The sequence below is a fragment of the Delphinapterus leucas genome, chromosome 15, assembly GCF_059928025.1.
Source record: "Delphinapterus leucas isolate spDelLeu-1000000601 "Yukka" chromosome 15, BTC_Dleu_Yukka2, whole genome shotgun sequence".
Classification (NCBI taxonomy): Eukaryota; Metazoa; Chordata; class Mammalia; order Artiodactyla; family Monodontidae; genus Delphinapterus; species Delphinapterus leucas.
In genome coordinates, this window is record NC_143143.1 from 58,620,413 (window position 1) to 58,646,125 (window position 25,713).

Consider the following 25,713-nt stretch of genomic DNA (forward strand, 5'->3'; position numbering starts at 1 on the left):
CATGGGCTTCCTTTGCCTGATAAGTCCTGCCTAACTTGGCCCAGCCAACTTCCCAGTGCTAGGACCCAGCCTGGATGGCCTCCTCAAGAAGGCTTTCCCTGACTGTAGCCCTTACCCCTCATGAACTAAGGGATGCTCACAGGTGCTCTCATATGCTCTTCTCAGAGCAAGTAACACCCTGAATGCAATTATATTGTCTGCTCAGTTCTCTGCCTCCCCCACCATGAGGCCAAGGACTGTAACTTATTCCTCTTATGATCCCCAATGTATAAGTTCAGTGGCTGGCACATAAATGTCTGTTACAAAAGAACATCTGATGATATTTATATTTATATCATATGCTATGTGATAAATATTAAAGAATTTCTCATATCTGTTTTGCATGAATCAATATTGCCCTCTTCTGGTCAGTACATTACCACACCAAATTCTTAAAAAATCGCTGTCCAAGTATTACATCAAGAATGTGTGAAACCAGTTTCAAGGGAATAAGATAAAGTTAAACTTAAACCAACTTAACACAATGCTGGTGGTCACAACTACGTAACACATATTACTATGTAAGGCTTTTATGTGTGACACAGGAGAGCCCAATCACCCCAACTCATCAAAGGAGGGACTTCAAAAAGAATTTAATATAGAAGTAATGCTTTTTAACAGATTACAATATCAGTCAAATTAACATAAAAAATTCCATTTGGACCTCTTTCAAATAGCTTGACCATTTTTAACCAGAAATATTTTGTTTCTTTTAAAACGTTTTTTACAGACAAAAAAGATTCTTAATGCTAAAATGGCTTTGGGAAACATACCAATGTCGTAAGCCATGAAATCTGAAGAGAAGCATTTGGCTCCATGGCTCATGGATGTGTCATTGTGTGTGTTTCCTCCAAACACCAGCATGGCTCCACTCACTATCACAGCTGTGTGCAAGTAACGGAAAAATCGGCTGTCCTTAAGAATAGTCCTTTTAAGTTTATTTAAAAATAATAAATACAAGGTTAGTTCTTTAGAATATTTATCATCTATTTGCTAATACAAACATAACCATTTTCTTAACTTCAGATCCAAGTGTGCAAATAATTCTAGATTTTTCTCTGTATATAAGTAACTTTCTCAACAATAAACATGTAAAATTGAAAGACGTATGAGAATTTTGATAAGATATGTTAAGAGCCTTAAAAATGTTCATACTCTATAATTCCAGTTTCTGAGTAGATATTATGTGAAATATGGATGGAAGCTTACATATGTTTTATTAATAAGACAAGAGCTAGAAACCAAAACTTCCAACTGTATGGGCTCAGGATACCCACACAATGGAGTATTACACAGTCACTAAAAATGACAATTTTAATGACAGACAATGTAAAATGGTGTCCACAGCATGGTCTCAAATGTGTAAGGAAATATGAAAAGAAACCATTGCTTTATAATTATATTATTTCGTAACTCAAATTTGCTTTACATTTTTTAAGATTAGCATACTTTATATAGATCAATATATAGTAGAGTGAGGACAGCTCTAATCTTTTAGGTACTGAACCACCTCTGTTTGATGATTTCATGGAATGATGCCAGTAACTGACCCTAATGATAACACCTTGGTCAACAAGAAAAGGTTAAAAAGTGGATATATTCTACTTAATTACAACAGTGTGCATAAACTCAGCTACATAGAACAATTTATTCCTTAGGATTCTGAAGAGCTAAAATTTTACAGTGGTACTGAGTGTATGAAAATTGAAAAACAGTCAAAAAAAAACAACAACAAAAAAACCCAAGATTCTAATCAACCTACTACAAAATTATAGATACTACTACTTTATTACCTTCTGCTTATTTCACAATTTCTGTTTACAACGATGAAGAGAATTATCTGCAAGGCCTGAAAACAAAAATGTAGCACAATTTTCCCAGCAACTGCCAGAATTCCCACCTTAAAGTGAAAGCTCAAGAAAAAGCACCCACCACATCTGGGTGTCCACATTGTATCTGTAGAGATCATCTGCAAGCCGGTATTTATTGGCACTGAAAGCCTTGTAGCCTCCATGAATATACAGGGACCTGGTCCTGTGGTCATAGACACTGCTATGGCCATAGCCCCCTTGGACAAGGGCACCCTGGGTATGTAATATACTCCATGTGTTCTTACCTGGAAAGGGCAAACAGTTAAAGGCAAATGTTGCAGGCTCCTCCTAATACTTAAAATTACCAATTAGCTTAAGACAAGAGAAGAGATTTCAGGAGACTTGATACATGTAACTTTCTTTAACCATTTTATTTTTAAAGGAAGGCCATCTAAAACTTGTAACAAACCCAGGTGGCCAAATTTCAACCTGTTAAATGTTCTGATGTTCTCATATGTAGGAAAAGAATTACATTAAATTTAAAAGACTCAGATCCCCCTCAACTGAACACTTAATTCCCCATGACCTTTACTGACCAATTTGCAGATGTACTTTACGGGCCTACTTTCTTAAAATATCATCCACATCCACAAAAACAAATATAATAAAATTTAACCAAAGGAAAGATTATATACTAAGGGGAAATCACGCTCCATTAAACCAATCTCTAAAGGGCTTTTCAAATATTTTTTTTTCTTCAGAGTATTTGTTGTTTCAAACCCTTTTTATTTATTTTATTTTCAACACTCATAGCATTTAGTGCTATTTTTGGCTCCTTGCCAAATTGACAGTAACAAATATATACCACATAGCACCATCAATAATCTAAACTTCACTGGCAATTCATCAATGCTAACTGTATCTCAAGATCAAGTACTGGGTCAATGTTAGGTTGAATCTTGTTAAACAGTCATAATAATAAGAGTAAAATTTTAAATCTGACATTCAAAAACGATTCACTGAAAAAAATATACATACCCAAGTCATACTCCTGCACATTGCTAATATATCCATAGAGAGGGCAGTGACCAAAGATAATCAGCATGACCACTCGGCCAGTTTTCAATGTGACAATGTGTGCTGAGTGCCCAACCACTGCATACTGCTCCTTTGCTTTAGGGGACAACAATACCCATGATTCATTATGAATATGAAACACTCTCAACTCATTGGTCACATTCCCTGTTGAATCAATTTTTCCTCCATACATGTAAATTTTATCCTATGGAAAAAATGTAAACAAAATTCTAAAAAACATCAAAAGGATCAAATCTAAACACAGAAAAAGGAACAGTTCAAAACCTCAATATTATTCTTAGCTTAAAAAGTGTTAGTGAAAAGCACCTTTCAGTGAATTATTAGGTAAAGGATGTAGAAAGAACAAAATAAAATAAATCTAACCTATATCCCTAATACTTTGCCACTTTTCTTGGACTTCCTCACACAAAATCTTTTACAATATAAAATGGCTTGGAAAAATAAAGTTGAAATAAACTAAAAAACAGGGAAATGAAAATGATTACTCAATTACATTGTAAAGTCGCTATCCTTGGCTAAACCTGCTAATGAACGTAAAAGCTAACCTACACTAGATTAATTTTTAACCATTTAGTATCACAATCATAATATCCCAGTTTGAATATGAATCCACTTAAATCTCCCGGGTTAAAGTAGTTTCAACTTTAATTTCCACTTACAACTTAGCTAATTATATACCCCCCACATTAGAAAGTTTTCCCCCAATTAAAAACCAACACTGAAGTCAAAATCAGAAACAGAAAGTAGAATGGTGGTTGCCAGGGGCAGGCAGGGGGAGGGAATGGGGAATTATTGCTGAATGGGCATAGAGTTGCAGTTTTACAAGATCAAAAGAATTAAAAGATGAAAAACAAAGCAAAAAAAAAAGAATTACCAAGATGGATGGTGATGATGGCTGCACAACATTATGAGTGAAATTACTATCACTGAAATGTACACTTAAAAATGGCTACGTATGTTATACATACTTTACCACAATAAAAAAGATTAGGAAAAAAATCCAACACTAAATAGCTATTTCAATCACATAATATGAGAAAGTAACAGTGGAAGAGTTGAGTTTCTAGCTTAGTACAGAGTGGAGACATTTTACCTTGTATAATGCTAAAGAATGACCATATCTAACAACCACATTGTTCACAGAACGGTTCAGTGCAAGCCACTCCCTAGAAGCAAGGTCATACCTACAAAACAAACAGATCATATTTTCACCCAAATGACAAAACAGAACATCTTGAAGTCGTTATTTGTGATCTAATCCACTTTGGAGATGCTCGTTAAATCTGCAATGGATATGGTGAGGTACCTGGGCAAACAAACCTAACATCTGGGCCTATGGGGCACATGAGAACTCAGGAAGGGGGAGCTGGGTTCCACAGCTCTGGGACGAGAAAGAAAATCTACTGGAATTTTCTAATGCTTCCTGAAAACCTCTTCTACACACTAAATCACTTGCAGGTTTGCATTATACTCAAGGAACTTTTATTACTATAACTTTTCTTTCATTTAACCATGCAAAAGTAAAGACAAATACTGAAAAAGGGATGATAACTAAGTTAAAAAAATTCTTAGCCTTTCCTTTTCTTTATCTAATTTATTTTAAAAAGTAATATTTTAAAAAAAACTAGAATATCATTATAGCATTTCAATTATACTATGAATACACTTAAAGACCTTTAAAATATAAAAATGCCCCAAAGAAAATCATTTATACTCTTACATTGCAGCATTAATCACATTCAATATCTCAGAATATTAGTTTTGTTTTTGAGGAAAACATCATTCTATTGTTTTTATTAAAATTATACATACTCACTATAAAAAGGGTAATCAATGCAAAAAAAGCAAAGAGCCAAAAACTTAAAAATGACCCCAGGGCTTCCCTGGTGGCGCAGTGGTTGAGAGTCCGCCTGCCGATGCAGGGGACATGGGTTCGTGCCCTGGTCCGGGAAAATCCCACGTGCCGTGGAGCAGCTGGGCCCGTGAGCCATGGCCGCTGAGCCTGCGCGTTCGGAGCCCGTGCTCCGCAACGGGGGAGGCCACAGTAGTGAGAGGCCCGCGTACCGCAAAAAAATAAATAAATAAAAAATAAAAATGACCCCACATTCTGTCATCTAGAAATGAATATCATTAAGTAAACATCATTCCACACATTTTCTATGCATACATACAGATAGAAGAATAGACTGATAATATACATTTATATAAAGGGGATCCTAATATAGGTGAATTTTAATAAACAGTGTTAATTTTAATTTTATATAATTTAATAGAAAAAAGAAACCAAAGGAAAACCAATAATACTGTTATATTTTAAATGTTTTTCTATAAGTTTCCCTGAATACAAGATTTTTAAATTATGTAAACAAGAACATGTAAGAAAGTTTTATCACAACGTAATAGCAAAAAAGAGAAATAAATATCCATCAATAGAAAATGGATTAATAAATTATAGATATCTATATAACATTTATAGAGTGAATATACTCAAGCAATGTATTATTAACACAAATCTTGAAACAATGTTAAGCTAAAAACGCAAACTGCAGAATAGTGTTCCTGTAAAGACTAAAACAAGAAAATTTATTAACTCTAAAAATGTTCATATATATTAAAAGTCTAAAGATAAGTATGTGAACAAATGACATCACAATATCAGGATATTGATTATCTCTGGGATTTCAGAGGGGCATGTGGGATCTTAACTATATTAGCAATGTTTTATTTCCTAACCTGGATGATGAATGTATTAGCATTCATTATTTTTCTCTAAACCTTTTCCTTTGTTTTAAATATTTTATACATGATTTGAAGAAAACATAAAATAGTGACATTCATTAAATATGAATAACACTTAAATCAATACCAGCTATTATTTTATGTATTTTTTTGAATATGCTACATTTTTTAAATACATGAAAAGTTATTTAGAGAGTAAACTCCCTTTAGTTTTAAAATTACATGTAATTTAATTTTGGACAGACTCCACTAACTTCCTACTTTGAAAGTTGAAAACATTGGCACCCACATTTCCTCCCATTTCTTCTCCCAATTTTTGTTATATAATTTTTACATTGTTCAGGTTCAAAACATGCATGTTCCATTCTATAATTTCATAGTTATTTAGTACTGGATCTGTATTTTAGTCGAATCAGTCTCCTCACAGTCCTCTTACCACAACTTCTCCTTCTTGAGTCTTTAATTCTTAATTGGCTAGACTGCACTGTCAAGTGGTTATTCCTAGTGGAGATTATACGTGCTCCTCCCCGTAAATTCTTTCATGTTGAAGAATATCCGCTTGCTAGCTTTAGAGGTGAATGACATCTTGGCTGCATGTAATACTCATGGGCCATCCTTTCTTTCCCACACAACTTTGCTGACGCTGCTCCCTTGAATGTTGCTGGTATTGAATGCTGCCAGTGGAGGTCTGAGGCCAATCTGATTTTTTTCCACTTTTGTGTGGTTTGCTTTTCTGCTTGGAAGTCAGAAGTCTCAATCATTCTCATTCTCTCTCCCCCTCCTTTCTTCCCTCCCTCTCTCTAAATAAATAAATATACATAAATATATATATGTATTATATATAAATATATATGTATTTCTCTCACTGTTTTTTAAAGACACAATATTGTACTTTACTTATGGTGGAAATAACTTAAATCCATCCAGGTAAATGTTTTAACAAAATGGACTGCATACTACTGCAACTTTTATGGCATTCTGGAAAGTGTTTCCTAAGAAGAACTAGCATGGCTTCTGAAAAACACATATATACCATATGTTCAAGCCAAAGGCCTGTTTCTTTAATCTTGAAAGAAAGGAAAGAAACAGAGGGAGCACAGAAACAAGTCTCCACGTGACCCAATCCATATCTCTTTCAAGTAACATGGAAGGTGCTCAATCTGTATCTTAATGCATTTTACTCTTCCTCAATCAATAACGTGTCAGCCCAAGAGCTGGTCAGAGACACTAAGGTGCCGGCAGGTGCTCAAATCTGGTTAAGATGAACTGCCAAAAGACACTTACATAACAGGTTGTCACTCTTTTCACAATACAGAGAAGCAAACACAAGACAAGAACAATGTTGATGCAATAAACTGTAAGAAATGCCAAGTGCCAAATAAACGCTCCTTCTTCTGGGAGCTGAGTCCAAGATAAAGGAATATTGAACAATTAGTTCTAAGATCTGGACATGCAGTTAAGCAAAGACAAACCTCAGGAATTCAGAAGTAGGTGTCTTCCATAAAGGTGCAGCCACCTCTCTCACAAAATCCTCCCTGATGGCTGGTAACACAATGCCCATCATGCCACAGGGCACATCCTCTGCCCCTCACAGTGGCCTTGTATTCCAATTACAGTGTCTGGCCATCCAAAGACCACAGGAAAGGCTCTACAGAAATTGAACTTGACCCCAGCCAGCAGGAGTCAAGAACTACCTGAGGCTTCCCACCCAATAATTTGCCGTTTATCCTACAAGTTCAATAATTTGATCAAATCAGGTTTTGTCATTGAACAACTATAATATTTTTCCTGAAACATCTTGTACTATTTCAATCCACTTGTTCTATTTGTTAGGTTCTTTTCTTCAGTGACAGCAATTATCTGTATTATATTGGACCTTCTGTCTCCCATGTCTTTGCTTTTTCAAACTATTTAACTTTTTCATCTGTATTCATTGGAATCACGTCTACCAAGCTGGCAGCAGTTCGATTTTCATTGTAGTTTTTGCTGTGTGTAACTTATTTATATTTCTTTACATGTGTACTCTCCCATTTCATCTCATTGTTATTATCTTCTTGCTTTTCAGCTTGTTTTGCTGAATTCAAATTCTCATTATATTGATCCATAGCACAAAGCAGTTGGAAGGAATACTTTTCCTCTATGATCAGTTGTTGCCAGTTTTACAGGCTGTGTTCTTTCCTCTTTACCTTTTCACCATAGATATTTGCATTTGCTACAATGTCACTTCTTTTGTCTTGCTTGTGGGTAGACATTGCTCTCCAGACATTACACTTGCAAACTGTGGGTGATTTCTTAATTCTTTTTCCACTGTATCTAAGACAAGTTTATCTTTCCATCCTAGCTTTAGTGTGAGAGTTGGCATTTTATGTTATGTCCACTTTTCTGAAGTCTGAAGAAATGCTGGGGCTCAGGTGGGGGTGGGGGTGTGCAGTCTATTTGAATAAAATATCCAGAGTCTATTCACCTCGGAGATTTTGTTTAAGTATCCTATCCCAGGGTTCAAATTTTGGGATAGCCAAATTACATAGGAGCCCTGACTTCTGGGCAGACTCAGCCACTTGATCAATTTCCCCCTTTTTCACTTGATCCTCCTTAGCAACTATTTCTTACACTACTCAGTTAAAAGGGCAAGAAAACAATGATACCCACTCAGTTTGCTTCTCTCTAGATTTGGGGCTATTAGTGAGAACTCTCAGAATTTCACTCATATGGTTTCTGTGGGGGCTTGCTGTTTCTGTGTGTCTGTTTTAAGTTTATTAGGTGATACTCCTTACCTTGTGTGGTTACCTGTTGCTCAAATTTCTTACTATTATTTTTTTAGCTTAAAAAAAACCCTGTTTTTTTGCTCAAGGGAAGGAAATTCAGTGACATTTCAATTAGAAATCTTAACCAGATGACCAAGATAATTTGTTTTGCAAGAGGACCCTTGGGTGACATAAAATGGGAACTGCTTTTTAATGCAACTTAAAAGTTTTGGGTTAACAGGGTTGTGGAGAAAATAGAGAGGGCAGTTCCTGCAATATGCTTATATAAGAGTATAGACAATGATAAAATTTATGATCTAAGTTCCAGAAATACTCCCTCTAAAAGGAGTCACTATATTCACTTTTCATGAGTTAGTAAAAATTTATTTGAAACTATATTAGTATTTACACAAAATACATAAAGCTGTAAAAATCATGTTTTGATCAAGTACAAGAAGAGAAATGTTAAAACCTAAAAAATAAATGTGGAGATACATTCGTTAGATTACTCCTTTCTGCACGTGGACGCCGCCGAGTAAGCATCATTGACATCTTCCCTCTCCACTGCCGTCATGTCTAAGTCAGAGTCTCCCAAAGAGGCCAAACAACTGCGGAAGCTCTTCATCAGAGGTTTGAGCTTTGAAACAACTGATGCGAGTCTGAGGAGCCATTCTGAGCAGTGAGGAGCGCGCACAGACTGTGTGGTGATGAGGGATCCAAACACCAATCACTCCAGAGGCTTCGGGGTTGTCATGTATGCCACTGTGGAGGAGGTGGATGCAGCCATGAAGGCAAGGCCACACAAGGTGGATGGAAGAGTTGTGGAACCAAAGAGGGCCGTCTCAAGAGAAGATTCTCAAAGACCTGGTGCCCACTTAACTATGAAAAAGATTTTTGTTAGTGGCATTAAAGAAGACACTGAAGAACATTATCTAAGAGATTATTTTGAACAGTACTGGAAAACTGAAGTGACTGAAATCATGACTGACTGAGGCAGTGGCAAAAAGAGAGGCTTTGCTTTCGTAATCTTTGATGACCATGACTCCGTAGACAAGACTGTCATTCAGAAATATCACACAGTGAACGGCCACAACTGTGAAGTAAGGAAAGTCCTATCTAAGCAAGAGAAGGCTAGCGCTTCATCCAGCCAAAGAAGTCGAAGTGGTTCTGGAAGCTTTGGTGGTGGTCGTGGAGGGCGTTTTGGTGGGAATGGCAGCTTTGGTCGTGGAGGAAACTTCAGTGGTTGAGGTGGCTTTGGTGGCAGCCGTGGTGGTGGTGGCTATGGTGGCAGTGGGGATGACTATAACGGATTTGGTAATGATGGAAGCAATTCTGGAGGTGGTCGAAGCTACAGTGATTTTGGCAATTACAACAATCAATCTTCAAATTTTGGACCCATGAAAGGAGGAAGCTTTGGAGGCAAAAGTTCTGGCCCTTATGGTGGTGGAGGCCAGTACTTTGCCAAACCACAAAACCAAGGTGGCTATGGCGGTTCCAGCAGCAGCAGTAGCTATGGCACTGGCAGAAGGTTTTAATGACTGCCAGGAAACAAAGCTTCGCAGGAGAGGAGAGCCAGATAAGTGACAGGGAAGCTACAGGTTACAACAGATTTGTGAACTCAGCCAGGCACAGTGCTGGCAGGGCCTAGCTGCTTCAAAGAAGACATGTTTTAGACAATACTCCTGTGTATGGGCAAAAAACCCTCGAGGACTGTATTCGCGACTAACTGTATAACAGGTTATTTTAGTTTCTATTCTGTGGAAAGTGTAAAGCATTCCAACAAAGGGTTTTAATGTAATTTTTTTTTGCGCCCATGCTGTTGATTGCTAAATATAATCGTCTGATCATGACGCTGAATTAATGTGCCTTTTTAAAAAACGTGCTCTGTAAAGTTAGTCTACTCTGAAGACATTTTGGTAAACGACTGCAACAGTGTGAGGTCAGAATTTCTTCAGGGTGATGCCAGGTTCCATTTGAAATTTATTCACAACCTGCTTGTGAATAAAGCCAACATCTTCAGAAACTTGGTGTAGTTGAACTGACAGTTACTGTATTGTGACCTGGAGTTCACCGTTAAAAGGGTCACCCAAGCAAAGTCATGGAGTTTTTTGGTTATTAATATGATTGTTGGCACATCCTATGCAATATATCTAAATAGAATTATTATGGTACAAGATAAAGTTATAGATGGGAATGAAGCTTGTTTATCACCCATTATCATGGGTAATCAATAAACTATTTAATACCCTCTTAAAAATAAATAAAATTAAAAAAAATAAACATGGCTTACAAGGTACACCCGTCAAAAGTAGTAGGTAACATCTATATTTCTAAGAACAAATATTTGTGAAATAAATAGATAATTCATTTACTCTCTTATTCATTTGATAAATACTTATTTGAGCACATTCTATAAGCTAAGCCGAATTGAGTAAACAAGGTCTCTAACCTTGGAGAACATATAGTGGAAAAGGCAGAAAATGAGCAAGCACAGCAATGGGCACAAGTAGAATAAAAATTATGAACACTGCTCTAAAGGAAATGAGAACTATGAAAAAAACCAGGGAGCACCTGTCTGAACTAGCTGATCGGGGAGGATCTCACTATGGGACATTTAACTGACAGGATACGTAAAGGAAGAAACCAGCCCTGAGGTACAATGGCAGGAACAGTCTAGATAAAGGGAAGAGCAAGCATAAGGAGTTTTAGGTAAGGAAAGAGGGCTGATGGGGCAGGAGGGGAGCAAGTTGAGTATGGGAAGGTAAGCAGCAGTCACATCAGGTAGGATCATTAAGTCCCATGGGAAGTCACTGAAGGGTTTTAAGAAGGTAGTAAATGATAAAATGTATACCCTAAAAAATCACCCCAGTTGATATTTAGAAAATGAATTAAGCAGAATGAATGGAAACAGACAGACTTTATAGGAACCTACTGCTGAATCCTAGATGAGAGATATTGGCGAGCTGGTCTTAAGAGAGAAAAGAATGAATATGACATGTATTTGGTGACAGAGTTGATGGGCTTGACATGAGATTATGTTATGAGGAGGTAAAGGAGAGGAAGTATCAAAATGACTCCCAGATTTCTTACTTCAAGGGAGGATGATGACAGGAAGAAGTACAAAAATCACATAAATGGTAGAATATATGACTCATAATATCTAGTATAACAGTGGAAGGGACAATCACCTTCACACCTTTAATTTTACCTTTACTTCTCAGGGTGGCAACACTAGAAGTAGTGAGAAGTGGTTAGATTAGGGATAGATTTTTTTTTTTTTTTTGCGGTACGCGGGCCTCCCACCGCCGTGGTCTCTCCCGTTGCGGAGCACAGGCTCCGGACGCGCAGGCTCAGCAGCCACGGCTCACGGGCCCAGCCGCTCCACAGCACGCGGGATCCTCCCAGACTGGGGCACGAACCCGCGTCCCCTGCATCGGCAGGCGGACTCCCAACCACTGCACCACCAGGGAAGCCCTAGGGATAGATTTTAAAGGAAGAGCTAACAAGATCTGCTGACATATTGTGGCAGACAGACACTAGGGTGGTCTTCATGATCCCTGCCTCCTGGTGTTCATACCCATGTATATAGTATCCTCCCCTCGAGTGTGAGCAGGATCTATGACTTGCTTCTAACCAACAGAATATGGCAAAAATAATGAGATGTCATTTCCATGACATCTATCCTGCTAGCAGACTCAGGCCAGAGACTCTCCTTGTGGCCTGATAAGTAAGCAGCCATACTGGGGAAACCCTGCCAATAAGGAACTCTGGACAGCCTCCAGGAGTTGAGGTGCCCTCCAGTTGACAGACAGCAAGAAGCCAGGGCCCTTAGTCCTACAACCACCAGGAAATGGGTGAGCTTGGAAATGGATTCCTGCCCAGTTGAACCTCTAAATTAGAACACAGGCCAGGTAACACCTTGATTGCTGAGAACCCAGTTAAGCCATGCCTAGAACCCTGAGCAGCAGACACTATGAGGTAATAAATGTGTGTTGTTTTAATCTGCTAGTTTGTGGTAATTTACACAGCAAGAGATAACTAATACATATACTGATATGGAGTGTGAAAAAACAAGAAGTCAAGAATGACTCTGAAATTTTTGGCTTAAGCCAAATAGAAGAATGGAGTGGTTGTTTACTGAGATAGGGACTTCTGGGGCAAGAACAGGCTTGGAGGAAAGACCAGTTTGGGACACATGGAGTTTTAGATGCCTATTGAGATGTCAAATAAAGAGGTGGGGATATGGGAACAGGTGATAAGTCTAGGATGCAGATATAAATTTGGAAGTCACCAGCATAAAGGCCAAGATATTACATGAGATCACCAAGGGAGTGAATACACACTCTCACAGAAGGGGACCAAGGACTGAGCCCTGGGGCACATCATCAGGCTAAGGAGCCTGAGAAGGAATGGGCAGTTAGAAAAAATGTCAAGGAAGTGCGGAGTCCTGGAAACCAAGTGAAGAAACTGTTTAAAAGAGGAGGAAGAGACTAGTTTTATCGAATGTTTGTGAAAGATCAAGTAAGATGAGGAATAAGAACTGAAAATTTAAAATCCACTCCTTAGTCATACTAGCCACATTTCAAGTGCTCAATAACCACATGTGGATAGTGACATGTAAATGTCACATGTGGATAGTGTAAACACAGAGCATTCCCATCATAACCAAAACAGAAACTGTCCACTGAACAGTTCTGATGTAAAGAAACAGAAGACAGAAAAATGAGCAATATGTAGGTAACTGCTAAATGTGGTGGTGGGAGTTTGTGGAAGTCCTCTTTTGATAACCTTTATCTTTCAAAACAGAAATGGGAAACAAGGCCACTAGCTGAGCAGGAAAACAGGAGAAAATGTGGTGGAGATCTAAAAAATGAAAAGACAGTATGACAGCTGAGCAGGAGAATGAGAGATGGAACAAGAAAGAATTAATGAAATGTAAACTCCTGTGGGAGTTGGGATTGTTGGAGTTCACCTAACCTCTTGACTCTGTACATGCATATCTTTTGCCAAACTTCGGCACTTTTCAACTATTATTTCTTCAAATACTTTTTCATACACACCCTCTTCCTCCTCTTCTTCCAGGGCTCCTCTGGTGACAGAAATGTTAAGATTTTTTGTTACAGTCCACAGGTCTCTGAAACTCTGTTCATTTTTTAAATGTTTTATTTTCTCTGCATTGTTCAGATTAAGGAATTTCTATTGTTCTATCTTCAAGTTCACTGATTCTCTCCTCTGTCCTCTCCATTCTGTTGTTGAGAGAACTGCTGGAGCATTTTTATAATGGCTGCTTTAAAATCTTTGTCAGATAACTCTAATATATGTGTCACCTTGGTGTCAGTATCTCTTGATTGCCTTTCTCATTCAAGTTGAGATTTTCCTGGCTCTTACCATGACAAATGATTTTCAATTGAAATCTCAACATTTTGGGTATCATGACATGAGACTGGACCTTATTTAAATCTTCTGTTATAGCAGGCCTCCTCTGACACCACCCCCGTGGAGAAAGGGAAAGTCTACTCATTACTGCTGTTGCTGCCAGGCAGGGGTAGAAATCCAGGCTCCCCACAGTGTCTCCACTGATGTCACAGGGGTGGGGGAGGCCTCATTAATGCCTGGTGGAGAAGTAAATCTCAGCTCCCTATATGGCCTTCTCTAACCCTACTCTGGTGGGATGAGGGGTGGTGGTTGGAGCACCTCACTTTATCCTGGCATAAGTGGAAATCTAGACTCTATACTAACACTTTGCTAGCAGGGGTGGGGGTGAAGCCACAGTCTTTTCTGTGCTGTTTGTCTAAGGTCGAGTGGTTATTTTCTAAAAGTTTTCTGTCTTGCTAAGCTGCCCCTTTCCTGGTCCTCGGGCTAGAGAAAACAGGGTTTTCTTGGGGCTTTTTCAGCTTATACCTATTAACATTTCCAGACTGCTGATTTTTCCAACATCAAGTCTGAGATATATGAGATTAAAGGAAAACCCTTGGAACTTACCATTATGTCATGTTTTGGGTCTTGAGGTCCCTAATAAGACTGCCTTCTTCAGAGTTTTCTTATGTTTGTTTTATATATAATGTCCAGGTTTTTTAACTGTACTTATCATACAAAGAATAGGGGGAAATGACCTTCATTTATTTATGATTTTTTAAAATTTCCTTTTTCATATTCTATTTCTTTTTTTTCATATTCTATTTCTAAAGGAGTATCTTTTGTGTTTATTTACTCTGTGTTCCTTCTAGGTTTGTCTTTAAATCTGAAATTATTTTAAAATTCTTTCCTAACTTCTATCATCTCATTTCTGAATTTTTCTAGTCTTGGTTATATTGTTCTTTCATGTCTTTTATCATTTTCTTATTGTATGTTAGCTTACTTTGGAATACTAAGTTATAATTTTTGTCAGTTTTTCTATTATGCTTTCACGTTGAAGGGGTATTATTCTACTTATTCTCTTCTTTTTTATAATAACTTTCTATGAGATTTGACCTTGATATTTTTTCTGTTGCTAAATTTTAATTTTTTTGTAATTAAAAAAAAATTTTCCTGAACCCTTATAGGAGACGCTTGATTTAGCTAGTTTTTCTAGCTTCTCAGTTCACTAGCTCCTCTTCTGTTGTAGTGTAGTGTCCAACTATTTGGCACCTTACTTGTTGAGATCTCCTAGCTCTGTTCCCCTCTCAGACTGTTATCTGGACTTTCTTTCTCTGCTGTCCCTGTCCTGTTCAATTTGAATTCTATTCCCAGCAGCTTTTCTTCAGTGTGGGACTTTCTCCTACAAAGAGTCTTTGGCTGGTTTTTTGAAAGTTAATAAGACACAAACTGTTCCAGCACTTTCAGATCATACTACAGATCCCCTGAGCTCATCCCCACTACTAGAACATGCAAAATCTTCCCAATTCCAGCTGCTGTTCTCAAAGCAGCTTGCTGAGCTTTCCAGTGGGTCTTTGGGTTTACTGCTGGTGGGCCCACCGCTCCCCTTTGCTTACTCCTACATAGATACTGATAGCACAAAGGTCTTGTAGCTGTCAATGGTTTAACCCCACCTATTTGTGTGGATGCCTTCTGACCAAGTTTGTTATAGATATTATCCATGTGTTTTTTATTTTGCTATCCTAGTTGTTCTCTGTGCTTTAATGACTATGTTTGGGGGATTCAGAAACTATACTATTACTGCCATATTTCCAGAATTCCTTAAAGAACAGATGCTGATTTTTGACAATCTTCATTAGTAGAAAATGTTTAGAAAAACTTTCCAGGGCACAAAATCAGCACAACAGTAGGTGTTCAAAAATTTCTCCCCAAAGTCAAACTCCATAGCTAATTCCACTGTGAAAACATACTCTCCCTTCAGGATGAGCAGCATGGAACCAGCAAAAGACCTTGAACCCTGGGAAGTATTAAAGAATGGCATAATTTCCACTAGCAAACTATAAATGCAAGCCGTTTAACCTACAGAAATGTTAATTAAATTAAGAGGCAACGCAATCCCCTATTTATATAGAACCTATTATACATATCTAACACAAAATCTGAGAGACGGTGTCTGGAAAAGATGAATTATTCTTTATTACAGCAATGAACTCTTTGTGGCTCCCAATTTCAAAAACTAAGAATATGTCCCCAAAAGTCTAGAATACAACTACTAAAATACTAACAGAGATTTTCTTCAGGAATGCAATTACTAATGATTTCTTTTCTTTTTGCTTATCTCTACTTTAAATATTTTCAAAATGGAAAAGTAAGCTTCTTGTAAAAATTTGTAAAACAACTTACGCTAGAACCATGTTGTAATCTGAGTGGTTGAACATATATCCTCCAACAACCCACATTATATTTCCATTGACCACAGCTTTGTGAGAGGCTCTGGGGAGCTTTAGGTTAGAATATTCCTCTTGTGTCCAAAATGACTGGTTAGCTGGTACAGGAACTGAACATCCAGGACCTAATAAAACATAATAAATTAGCTTCACAAAATGCAGCTTTAAAATTACTGCAATTCAGGAATTCCCTGGGAGTCCAATGGTCAGTGCTCTGCACTTCCACTGCAGGGGGCCTGGGTTCAATCCCTGGTCAGGGGAACTAAGATTCCCACACGCAGTGCAGCAAGGACAAAAAAAAAAAGAAAAGAAAAGAAAACTACTGCGTTTCAAGTTTGAATCATCTAAATACAACAAATTATCTAAAGAATATTTACAGTCTTTCCTTTAGCATCTAAATATCAGACATATCCCTTTAATTTGTGCTTTCAATTTACTCAAAGGTAGTAACCAAGGGTAATCTCTAATAAAATTCAAAATTACATACTTTCTAATGAAAACCTGACCATATCTAGGTTAGGATTTTTTAGTAATGAAATACTTGCTTAAGCAGCTCTCAGAGGAAAGAGTATACAAAGGAATTATTAATTCAAATGAAAAACTTTAGGGGCTTCCCTGGTGGTGCAGTGGTTAAGAATCTGCCTGCCAATGCAGGGGACATGGGTTCAATCCCTGGTCCGAGAGGATCCCACGTGCCGTGGAGCAACTAAGCTCGTGCGCCACAACTACTGAGCCCGCGCACCTAGAGCCTGTGCTCCGCAATAAGAGAAGCCACTGCAATGAGAAGCCTGCGCAACGCAACAAAGAGTAGCTCCCACTTGTCTCAACTAGAGAAAGTTCACATGCAGCCAGGAAGACCCAACGCAGCCAAAAATAAATAAATTTTTAAAAAAAACAAAAAAAACTTTAGAGCTAAAATGTAAAGACTAGTCCTGGGAGTATTACAAACTATCCATTTCCAAAATCAAGAAACTCCTTTTTTGAGAGGTTTGGCTTCTGCTCCAACATTTGCAAAGTGGTAGGTAGTCAAATACTTCAATTATTTAACTGCTCAATGTCAGCCAAACCGAACAAACTAAAGCATCTAAACAAGCACATTTCTGGAAATTCAAAATAAATGTGTTCGAGAAAGGGGTAAATAAAAACCCAAAAAACTAAATCAGTAACAGCTGCTATCACCCACCCCTTGAAGAATTTGCTAAAGGGCTTCTTTAATAATCTGTATCTGCAGATAATTCCAATAACTGACTGCTTTAGGATTCTACTGTATAATCAACCCCAATTTTCTCTGAGTTTATTGAAAGTTTCTGTGGAGAGACCATTATTGTCAGCTCTTGTTCCACCTCCCAGCTTGATTCTCTATGTCTTATGGCTGAGACCAAGTTCTCTAAATTCATGAATGAACTGCAAAGACTGTTAAACTGCTCCACATCTCTAGAGACCACAACCATACATCTATGAATTCAAAGATTTGTAAGAAGCTGAATAAAGAGATATGAAAATTTAAACACTTCCTGATATTTGATTAACATAAATGGTACAGATATTAGGAATAAAGTCAATCTACAACTTATTAAACTAGAAACATTCTGTAAATTGAAAGAAAAAAAAAGAAACAAAGAAGCTCCTACCCTGCCACTCTGAGAAGCAGGAGCATCCTCTGACATCACTTGAATTGCAGATGCCTCGATGAGGAAAACCACAGTTATTTACACAGTGAGGGATGTCACATGCTTCACCTTTCCAGTTTTCAGAACATTCACATTGAACAGTGTTGCTGCTATTACTGATCTTACATTCTCCTCGGCCTGAGCAATTATTCGGACACATGTCAAAACTATAAAAATAGTGGGGGGAAATTAAATCAACACAAAGCAACATTTTGATTAACTTAGCAGAACTTCCTCCTACACAAGGCTTAAGAAATCTCACTGTCTAGCCAGTTCATTCACAAGCGTAATTGCAGTACTTACCATTTAGCCTAAATGGGGTCACTCAACCCTGCAGAACTAGGGCAAGTAATAAAATCAAATTAAACCTGTTGGATTCTCATAAGAAGAGACAGTTAAAGAGATTACAAGAAGAGAAGAGATTCTTGCAAAATATCCAGGCTTAGCTCCTTAAGGACAGGATGACTATCCTAATTCTTGGTAGCCCACAAATGATGAGCATTATAAAATTGCCAAATGCACGCTAGCAAGGCTGGAGAAGAAAAGGATAAAACAAATTGCAAACAATACACTACCATCCTCATTCCTCTGGATAGTCTCTAAAAGTTTACAGAATTTGCTTAAGATTATTGCTCAGATCGGTGTGTATTAAATTCCTTAGCAAGTTTATCTACCCATCTCAGATGCAAGAAAAGGGAGGGGTAGTTTAACTTAATACATGAGTTTAACCATAAAGTGTTGCATAGTAACGTGACAATGATATTGACAACACTTTGAAAAGACATAATTCTGATTTTAAAAAGGGGGGATAACAGGATTAGCAAGATACTGTAAGAGTGTAAAGAAAACTAAAAAGGAATTTTGTAGCAAAGCATGCCAGAAAATCAGGAATCAGTTACAAAACAAGCTAATTAACATTCACACCTACACCCTAACGTCAGTTCACGATACATTTATAATAAAATTTTATAAGTATGTGTATATAGTATTTTTATAATCTATGTTATAATATAATATAATAAATGCATATGCCTACTTTTCAAACCCAGGCTTGTGATGAGCTGCCCAGGCTGCTAAGTCACAAACCTTGGGTACCTGAAAAACTGAATCACCATACCAATCAAGATAAAGATGGCTTTAACTAGGGTTGAAAGACTACTGAGATCCTGAGAAAATGGGCAAGAAAAAGAACCCAGTATAAAGGTTACACATGGGGGTTATCAGCTATACCAGGAGTTGTCAAACGTATTGTGTAAAAGGCCAGATAATATATATTTTAGGTTTTATGGGCCACAGAAGTTCTTTATCACAGACCCCCTGCTTATGGCATTTTATGAATTTAACTACTTCTGAAAATAAACATTTCTTAGGAAAAAAAGGAAAAGACAGAAGTTAGCTTCTCTCCTACTGCAACAAATTCCAAAAGCTGCCCAGAGTCTGTCTGTCTACATTTCCTTTGTAACCTCAACTAAGTTGTCATCAATGGGCCAACTACTGAGTACATGAAAACTACTAATATTTGTTAAATTGTACTTAGCAAACTCCTCCAAAGTTTTTATCCATTGGCAGGAATGGATAATGCCCCTCTTTTCCAGGAGACGCTCAACAGCAGCAAGACCTGGGTTGCAACTCTGGTCCCACTGCTTTGACAATTTACTTTATCTTTTCCTGCCACTTGCCTCATTTATAAAAGAAGTAGAAAAACAGTGGCTGTAACTTAGTTTTTAAAAGAACTTTAAATGAGAAAGTTCATGCAAACTGCTTAGCATAATGCCTGGCACATTGTAAACCCTCAATATGTTAGTCATTATTATTGTTAAAACAAAGTATACAGTCTTCTGAAAAAAATCACAAATATTAGACTTAAATATCTTACTTGTAAGTGATATTAAATCCAGTCAAATTATAAGCAGCATCACTAAAAAAATGCAGCAGGGCATAACCTGATGTGGCAACGACCTCTGGGACAGTCTCGTTGCCATCTCTCTCAGGAACAATGAGGCCGCTGAAATGAAAACACATGTCTTATAAAGGGAAGCATAATCACAGACACATCACATGGTGACAGAACACAAATTCAACTGGATTTCACCCTTGTAATTTAAAAAGCCACTTATAGGAAAAGGGCCAAATTCCTGTGATAAATGCACAGGAACAGATCTGAATCTTTTGCTAAGCTCTTCTCTATTCTAGGTTTTATATATATATATATATATATTTTTTTTTTTTTGCGGTACACGGGTCTCTCACTGTTGTGGCCTCTCCCGTTGTGGAGCACAGGCTCCGGATGCGCAGGCTCAGCGGCCATGGCTCACGGGCCCAGCCGCTCCGCGGCATGTGGGATCTTCCCTGACCGGGGCACGAACCCGTGTCCCCTGCATCGGCAGGCGGACTCTCAACCACTGTGCCACCAGTGAAGCCCCTAGGTTATATTTTAAATGAGATTTGAAACCGACGACCCTATTCTTTTTTTTTTTAAGTAAAACATTTTATAATACTCCTTTGAAAAACTGAGTAAACCTCCACAATCACAGAAAGTGACAAACTTTATGAGTTGATGGATACCAAACATACACCACTGAAAGACATGAAAAGTAAAAATAGAAATAAAAGTTTGATATACAAACATCCATCATCCCAATACTATTAGCATTCTGATGTACTTTCTTTGTTTAATTGATACCATGTTACATATCATATTCTATTTTACAGATAATATACCATAAGCATTTCTATGTCTCTAAGAGCTCCCTCAGAACTTTTAGAAACTTACTCAGAGCTCAGCCCACAATAGTATCTGTTGGGTGTCTACAAAGAGAAAGAATTACCAAGTCAAAGGGTCTAAATGATGGCTTTAAGGCTCTTAATCCATATACCAATTTGCTTTCCAGAAGAGAGATGGTGACTTGAAATCCCACCGACAGAGAATGAAAGGGTCCATCCCACCTAACCCTGCCAACAAGGAGAATTACCAGTCCTACTCTAGTTTTGCTAATTTAATATGTGAAAGTGATTTTTTTAACCTGTAGTTTTGAGCTTCTCTTATATACTCCTGAGGTTAATCATTTTTCCTATGTTTACTTGCGTCTTTTGCTTTTCTTCATATGCTCCTATCTTTTGCCCAGTTATTGTTCAGTACCACCATCATCTCACTCAGTTAAAGCCTAACTCCTTACCAGGCCCTGTGCAATCTGTTCCACGCACACAATCCCATCCAATGAACAAACGTCTCATCTATTACAGATGGTCCACGACTTACAATGGTTCGACTTACAATTTTTTGACTTACAGTTTTTTGACCTACAATTTTTTGACTTTACAATGGTGCAAAAGGGATACGCATTCAGTAGAAACTGTACTTAGAATTTTGACCTTTTCCCAGGCTAGTGATATGCTGTTGATACTCTCTCATGATGCTGGGCACCAGCACAAAGCTGTAGCTCCCAGTCAGCCACACGATCACAAGGGTAAACAACCAATACATGTACAACCACTCTGTACCCAGACAACCTTTCTGTTTTTCACTTTCAGTACAGTATTCAAAATTACATGAGATATTCAACATTATAAAATAGGCTTTGTGTTAGATGACTTTGCCCAACTGTAGGCTAATGTAAGTGTTCTGAGCACATTTAAGGTGGGCTAGGCTAAGCTATGATGTTCGGTAGGTGAGGTGTATTAAATGCATTTCAAGTTACAATATTTTTAACATACAATGGGTTTATCAGGACATAACCCCATCATAAGCCAAGGAAGATCTGTACTCTCTTCCTTTCACTTGCTCAACCCCAGCCACACGGGCCTCTTTTCTTTCCTAAAGCACATACTTTTGGGCTGATGACCATCTCAAATGCTCATTCATTATGACCTAGCAATTCTATTTCTTAGTAGAAGAAACACTTGCTCACATACACAAATATATAAGAATCCTCACCGCAGCACTATTCAGAATGAGAACAGGTTGAAAACCACCTAAATGGTCATCTGGGAGCTGGATGAATGAGTCATTACATACGTTAGGTCTGCAGGACTGACAAGGCGCTCATCAAGGCATTCTGATGAGTAGGGAAAAAAACAAGCTGCAAGACGATGGGCCTAGTATATGTGTACATTTATGTGTATTTATACAAGTGCATATAAAAATGAGTGGAAGAGCATATAAGCAGGGTGTGAGGAGGAAGAAGGGATGGGATTTTCATTCAACAAGTTTTTAATATGCAGGCAGAACTAGGGGTTGCAAAACGGTGAAGCATTTTCTACTATGCATTCAACTAACAAATACTAAGTACTTACTACAAGTGAGGCACTGTTCTAGGTACCAGGAATACAACAGTGAAGACGTCTCTGCCCTTACTGGAGTTCATGCCAGAGAAAGAATAAGCCTAGATATGAACCCCCAACCCCTGGCCCACAGGTGTGTATATATAATGCCAGGTAGAGGTAAATACTATGAAGGGAAATAAAACAGAGTAAAAGAACAGAAAGTGCTACTTTAGAAAGAGCATTTAGGGAAGGACTCTTGGAAGAAATGACATTTGATCACAGACCTAAATGAAGGTTTCAACCATCATCATGCTTTCATCAGTTTTATATACCAGAATCCCCTAAAATGATGAGGGGTAAGTACTTGCAAGAGCAGGGCCACCTAGAAACACGTATGTCAAAAGCAATCTTGCCGTAAGAAATACTGGCACAGTAAAGGACTGGGGGATTCAGTCACATGTAGGACACTCTTTGTTATCTTAGCATGAGCTTCAGGGTCAGAAACGTGAGCTCCAATTCTTGTTCCACAAGCCTGTGCATGTCACTGACATCTCTGAGCCTTAGCTTCCTCAAAAGCACAATGAAAGAAATCCTATCTACCTCACAGCAATGTAATGAGAATCAAACTGTTAAAGCATGTGAAGGGCTTAAATAGCATCTCACACTAGTAGGTGCTCAATAAGAGATGGCTAATGGTATTTATTATTTATATGGGGGGACATTTAAATGTATAGAACGAATGGCAGAATGGGTGGAGGGAGAAAGGATGGAGAGTCAGAAGGAGTGGGAGGGCCACCTGCACTAGATGACCACGTTGCTGGAGAAAGGGGATCAGCTTCCCTACTGTCAGAGAGACTTAGGCATTTGCTTCTTTTCACTTCAAAAACTTGTGACAGCTTCAGAATGTGCTTTTTCCCAGTGTGAAAATAAAACAACTGGTTTATGACAAAAATAAACTTTGTACAGAATAAATGAATATAAACCTCAACCCAGTGTGCAAGGCAATAGAAAGTATGTGGGTGAGAAAGTGATGCTGCAGGCTTGCCATTCAACTGTCACCCTGAGCTGCCTCCACCACCCTGTCCCCTGCCCCTAGGCAGGTAAATAAATGCAGGCTCAGTTTAGGCTGCAGCCAGCTGTTCAACTTGAGAAAATCAAGAACTGCTTGCCCTGGGGTTATTCATAATCTTATATTGTAAACACAGAGTACCATTGTTTAGAACCATTTCTGAAAATCGCTGAACTAAAGATACTGTCTTAATTCAACATAACTGTCCCAGACAGATATGGGCTCTCTGAACACACCTGGGGCACAGTCTGACTTTGCCAACTACACTATGTAAGTTTACATAGTTGGCAAATCCTCAGTTTGACACACCTCTCTCCTTGCAAAACTATACACGCAAGGACAGGCAGATGTGGAAGGTAAGCCAGATTTTTAAAGTCAGGGTTAGGAGCCTGGGGATGGGTCCAAACAGCATCTATACTTCTGAGTGGTGAAGGAGGGTCCACAGCCACAAAAGAGGTGCCTGCCTTTGATTACCTGCCACAAACTGACCACGATTTCCATGGGGTGCTGGACAGGCTGACTCCCGCTTTCACAAGACTTCCTCTAACAGCTCTGCATCACAGCCTAAACAAATGCCTCATCAGTATTTGACTTTCTTAAAAATAACAACAACAAAAACCTCTAGAAGGAATAAGAATTTCCTCAGAGAGGAAAACTATTCTCCCTGCTCTATCACCACTACCACCTCTGCATCTCCCTACCAACAGATCTGAGCAGAGCGAGCAGGTACTCCACAAAGGTGCTGCACTTATGCATTTGTTGAAGTGAATGCACCACAAAGTCATAATGTTGTGCAGCTGGAAGAGACTTGCTCTAGTGGTTCTCAAATTTGTCCAGTAATGGAACTCTGTTTGTTAAACAAATTTTATTCAGAATTTCAGCATATAAAAGATAATGTGATCAACCAGTTCAGAGTCAAATTAAACTTCATGGACTGCAATACACCCAGAGAAAACACAGTACAACACCTTCATTTTAGGCTTCAGAAGATGAGGACTAGAGTGCTTAAATGAACTATTCAGACTCATGCAGAGCCTTGGGCAGAACGCAGATTAAAAGTCCAAATCTTCTGAATCCTGTGTGGCTCTCTTTTTCTTTATTTGGCTGAACTATCTGCCGCCAGGCTCACTCCACTCTGGGCCCCCAGCACATCACCACTGGGTTGATTCCTCTATCCAAAGTCCTCCTGACCCAACAGCACTCCTCAGCTCCCCATCTTGTGACATTGCCTTATGACCTAAACAGTTATTTTCAAATTCTTCCGCACATCAGTGCTTCAGGGGTTCTGTGTTTCAGGTAAATTTCAATTATTAAACATACATTATCTCACTATGATTTTAGAAAATGCACACTCAATTATGTCATAGGTTAAATTTTAACACAATCAATGCATTAATTTATACATTTCAGTAAATAAACTTTTTTATAGAAGCTTAAAAATCCTCCTGTTGTCTGTACATATACTGTGGCTTCTCTCAAAAGTCACTGACTAAAACAGTTATACCCTTCTGCTTGTTTTGTGGTTGCTGTTGGTTCACATGTCTGCTCATTAAATACACAGTCTGGGTGAACTACAGGGTTATGCATACGCTCTTGGCAGATGTTCCCACAGGGCTATTGGCAAGCTGATTCAAAGTGCCTGGCACATAAAGAGGGGACTCCATGAGTTTTGATTAACAAATGCAGTATCAAGTAAACCTCCAACAAGTACTATTATCATGAAAACATCATACTACAGATAGTTTTTGTGCTGTGTTAAAGTTTGGGGTGCCTCTTGCTATAACACAAGGTATGAGTCAAATTCTGGCATAAAGATGTGTATGCCCAACATGTAGCCAATATTTTGATGCTTAGCATGGCCTATCTACCCTGTTCTTTGGCCCTCTAAGTGAATCTCTAAAACCCAGAAAATGGCCTTGGTTCTCAGTTCAAAGACATGTTGCAGAGATTTCTAAGCCAAAGGGAGTGGAGAAATACAAGGGCACATCAGTTCCCTGATCTCAGCTGTCCTTTGCCTCCTCATGTTCTGTTCACTCTCTGTTATCTCCTCACCTACAAGAGACATCAACCAGCCCCATGTGAGGAATACAAAAAATATTTGTTAAATTGATTTCTTTTAAAGTCAGGGAAATCAAATATTTGAGGGAAAGAAATCCAGAAAGTCAGCTGACAACTATGACTCTCTAAGGATACGCATTTTAGAAAAAATATATTTTAAAAATCCTCTATCAAGTAAAAGGAAGAAAAATAAAACAGTTTTGAATTTGCATGTGGTCAAAAATATAATAAACAACACAGCTACTTACTATTAATAAAAAGTAAAATGTCAAAACAATTCAGAGCACCCCATGTATTTGGTGTTAAGCTGTTTAACAACAAACACAGAATATACTGTAGGAAAAAAATCACAACACGTAACTGGAATGTTCCTCATTCTCCACAGGTAACCACTGTTCATTTTATGTATACTCTTCCAAA

The 25,713-nt window shown here is 38.2% G+C and overlaps 1 protein-coding gene and 1 pseudogene across 6 annotated transcripts in view; one reads left to right on the plus strand and one right to left on the minus strand.

Moving 5' to 3' along the window:
- Positions 1-25,713, minus strand: part of ATRN (attractin) — a 171,456-nt gene that overhangs the window by 93,402 nt on the left and 52,341 nt on the right. For all 6 annotated transcript variants that reach the window (XM_089896619.1, XM_022592878.2, XM_089896620.1 and 3 more), the window contains exons 4-10: positions 19,780-19,908; positions 17,865-18,070; positions 16,190-16,358; positions 4,042-4,132; positions 2,889-3,132; positions 1,972-2,155; positions 813-967 (exon numbers count right to left, since the gene is read on the minus strand). In XM_089896619.1, the coding sequence (XP_089752745.1) occupies positions 813-967; positions 1,972-2,155; positions 2,889-3,132; positions 4,042-4,132; positions 16,190-16,358; positions 17,865-18,070; positions 19,780-19,908 (1,178 nt within the window). The remainder of the gene's footprint in view (positions 1-812; positions 968-1,971; positions 2,156-2,888; positions 3,133-4,041; positions 4,133-16,189; positions 16,359-17,864; positions 18,071-19,779; positions 19,909-25,713) is intronic.
- On the plus strand, positions 7,611-10,233 carry LOC115803397 (heterogeneous nuclear ribonucleoprotein A1-like; annotated as a pseudogene).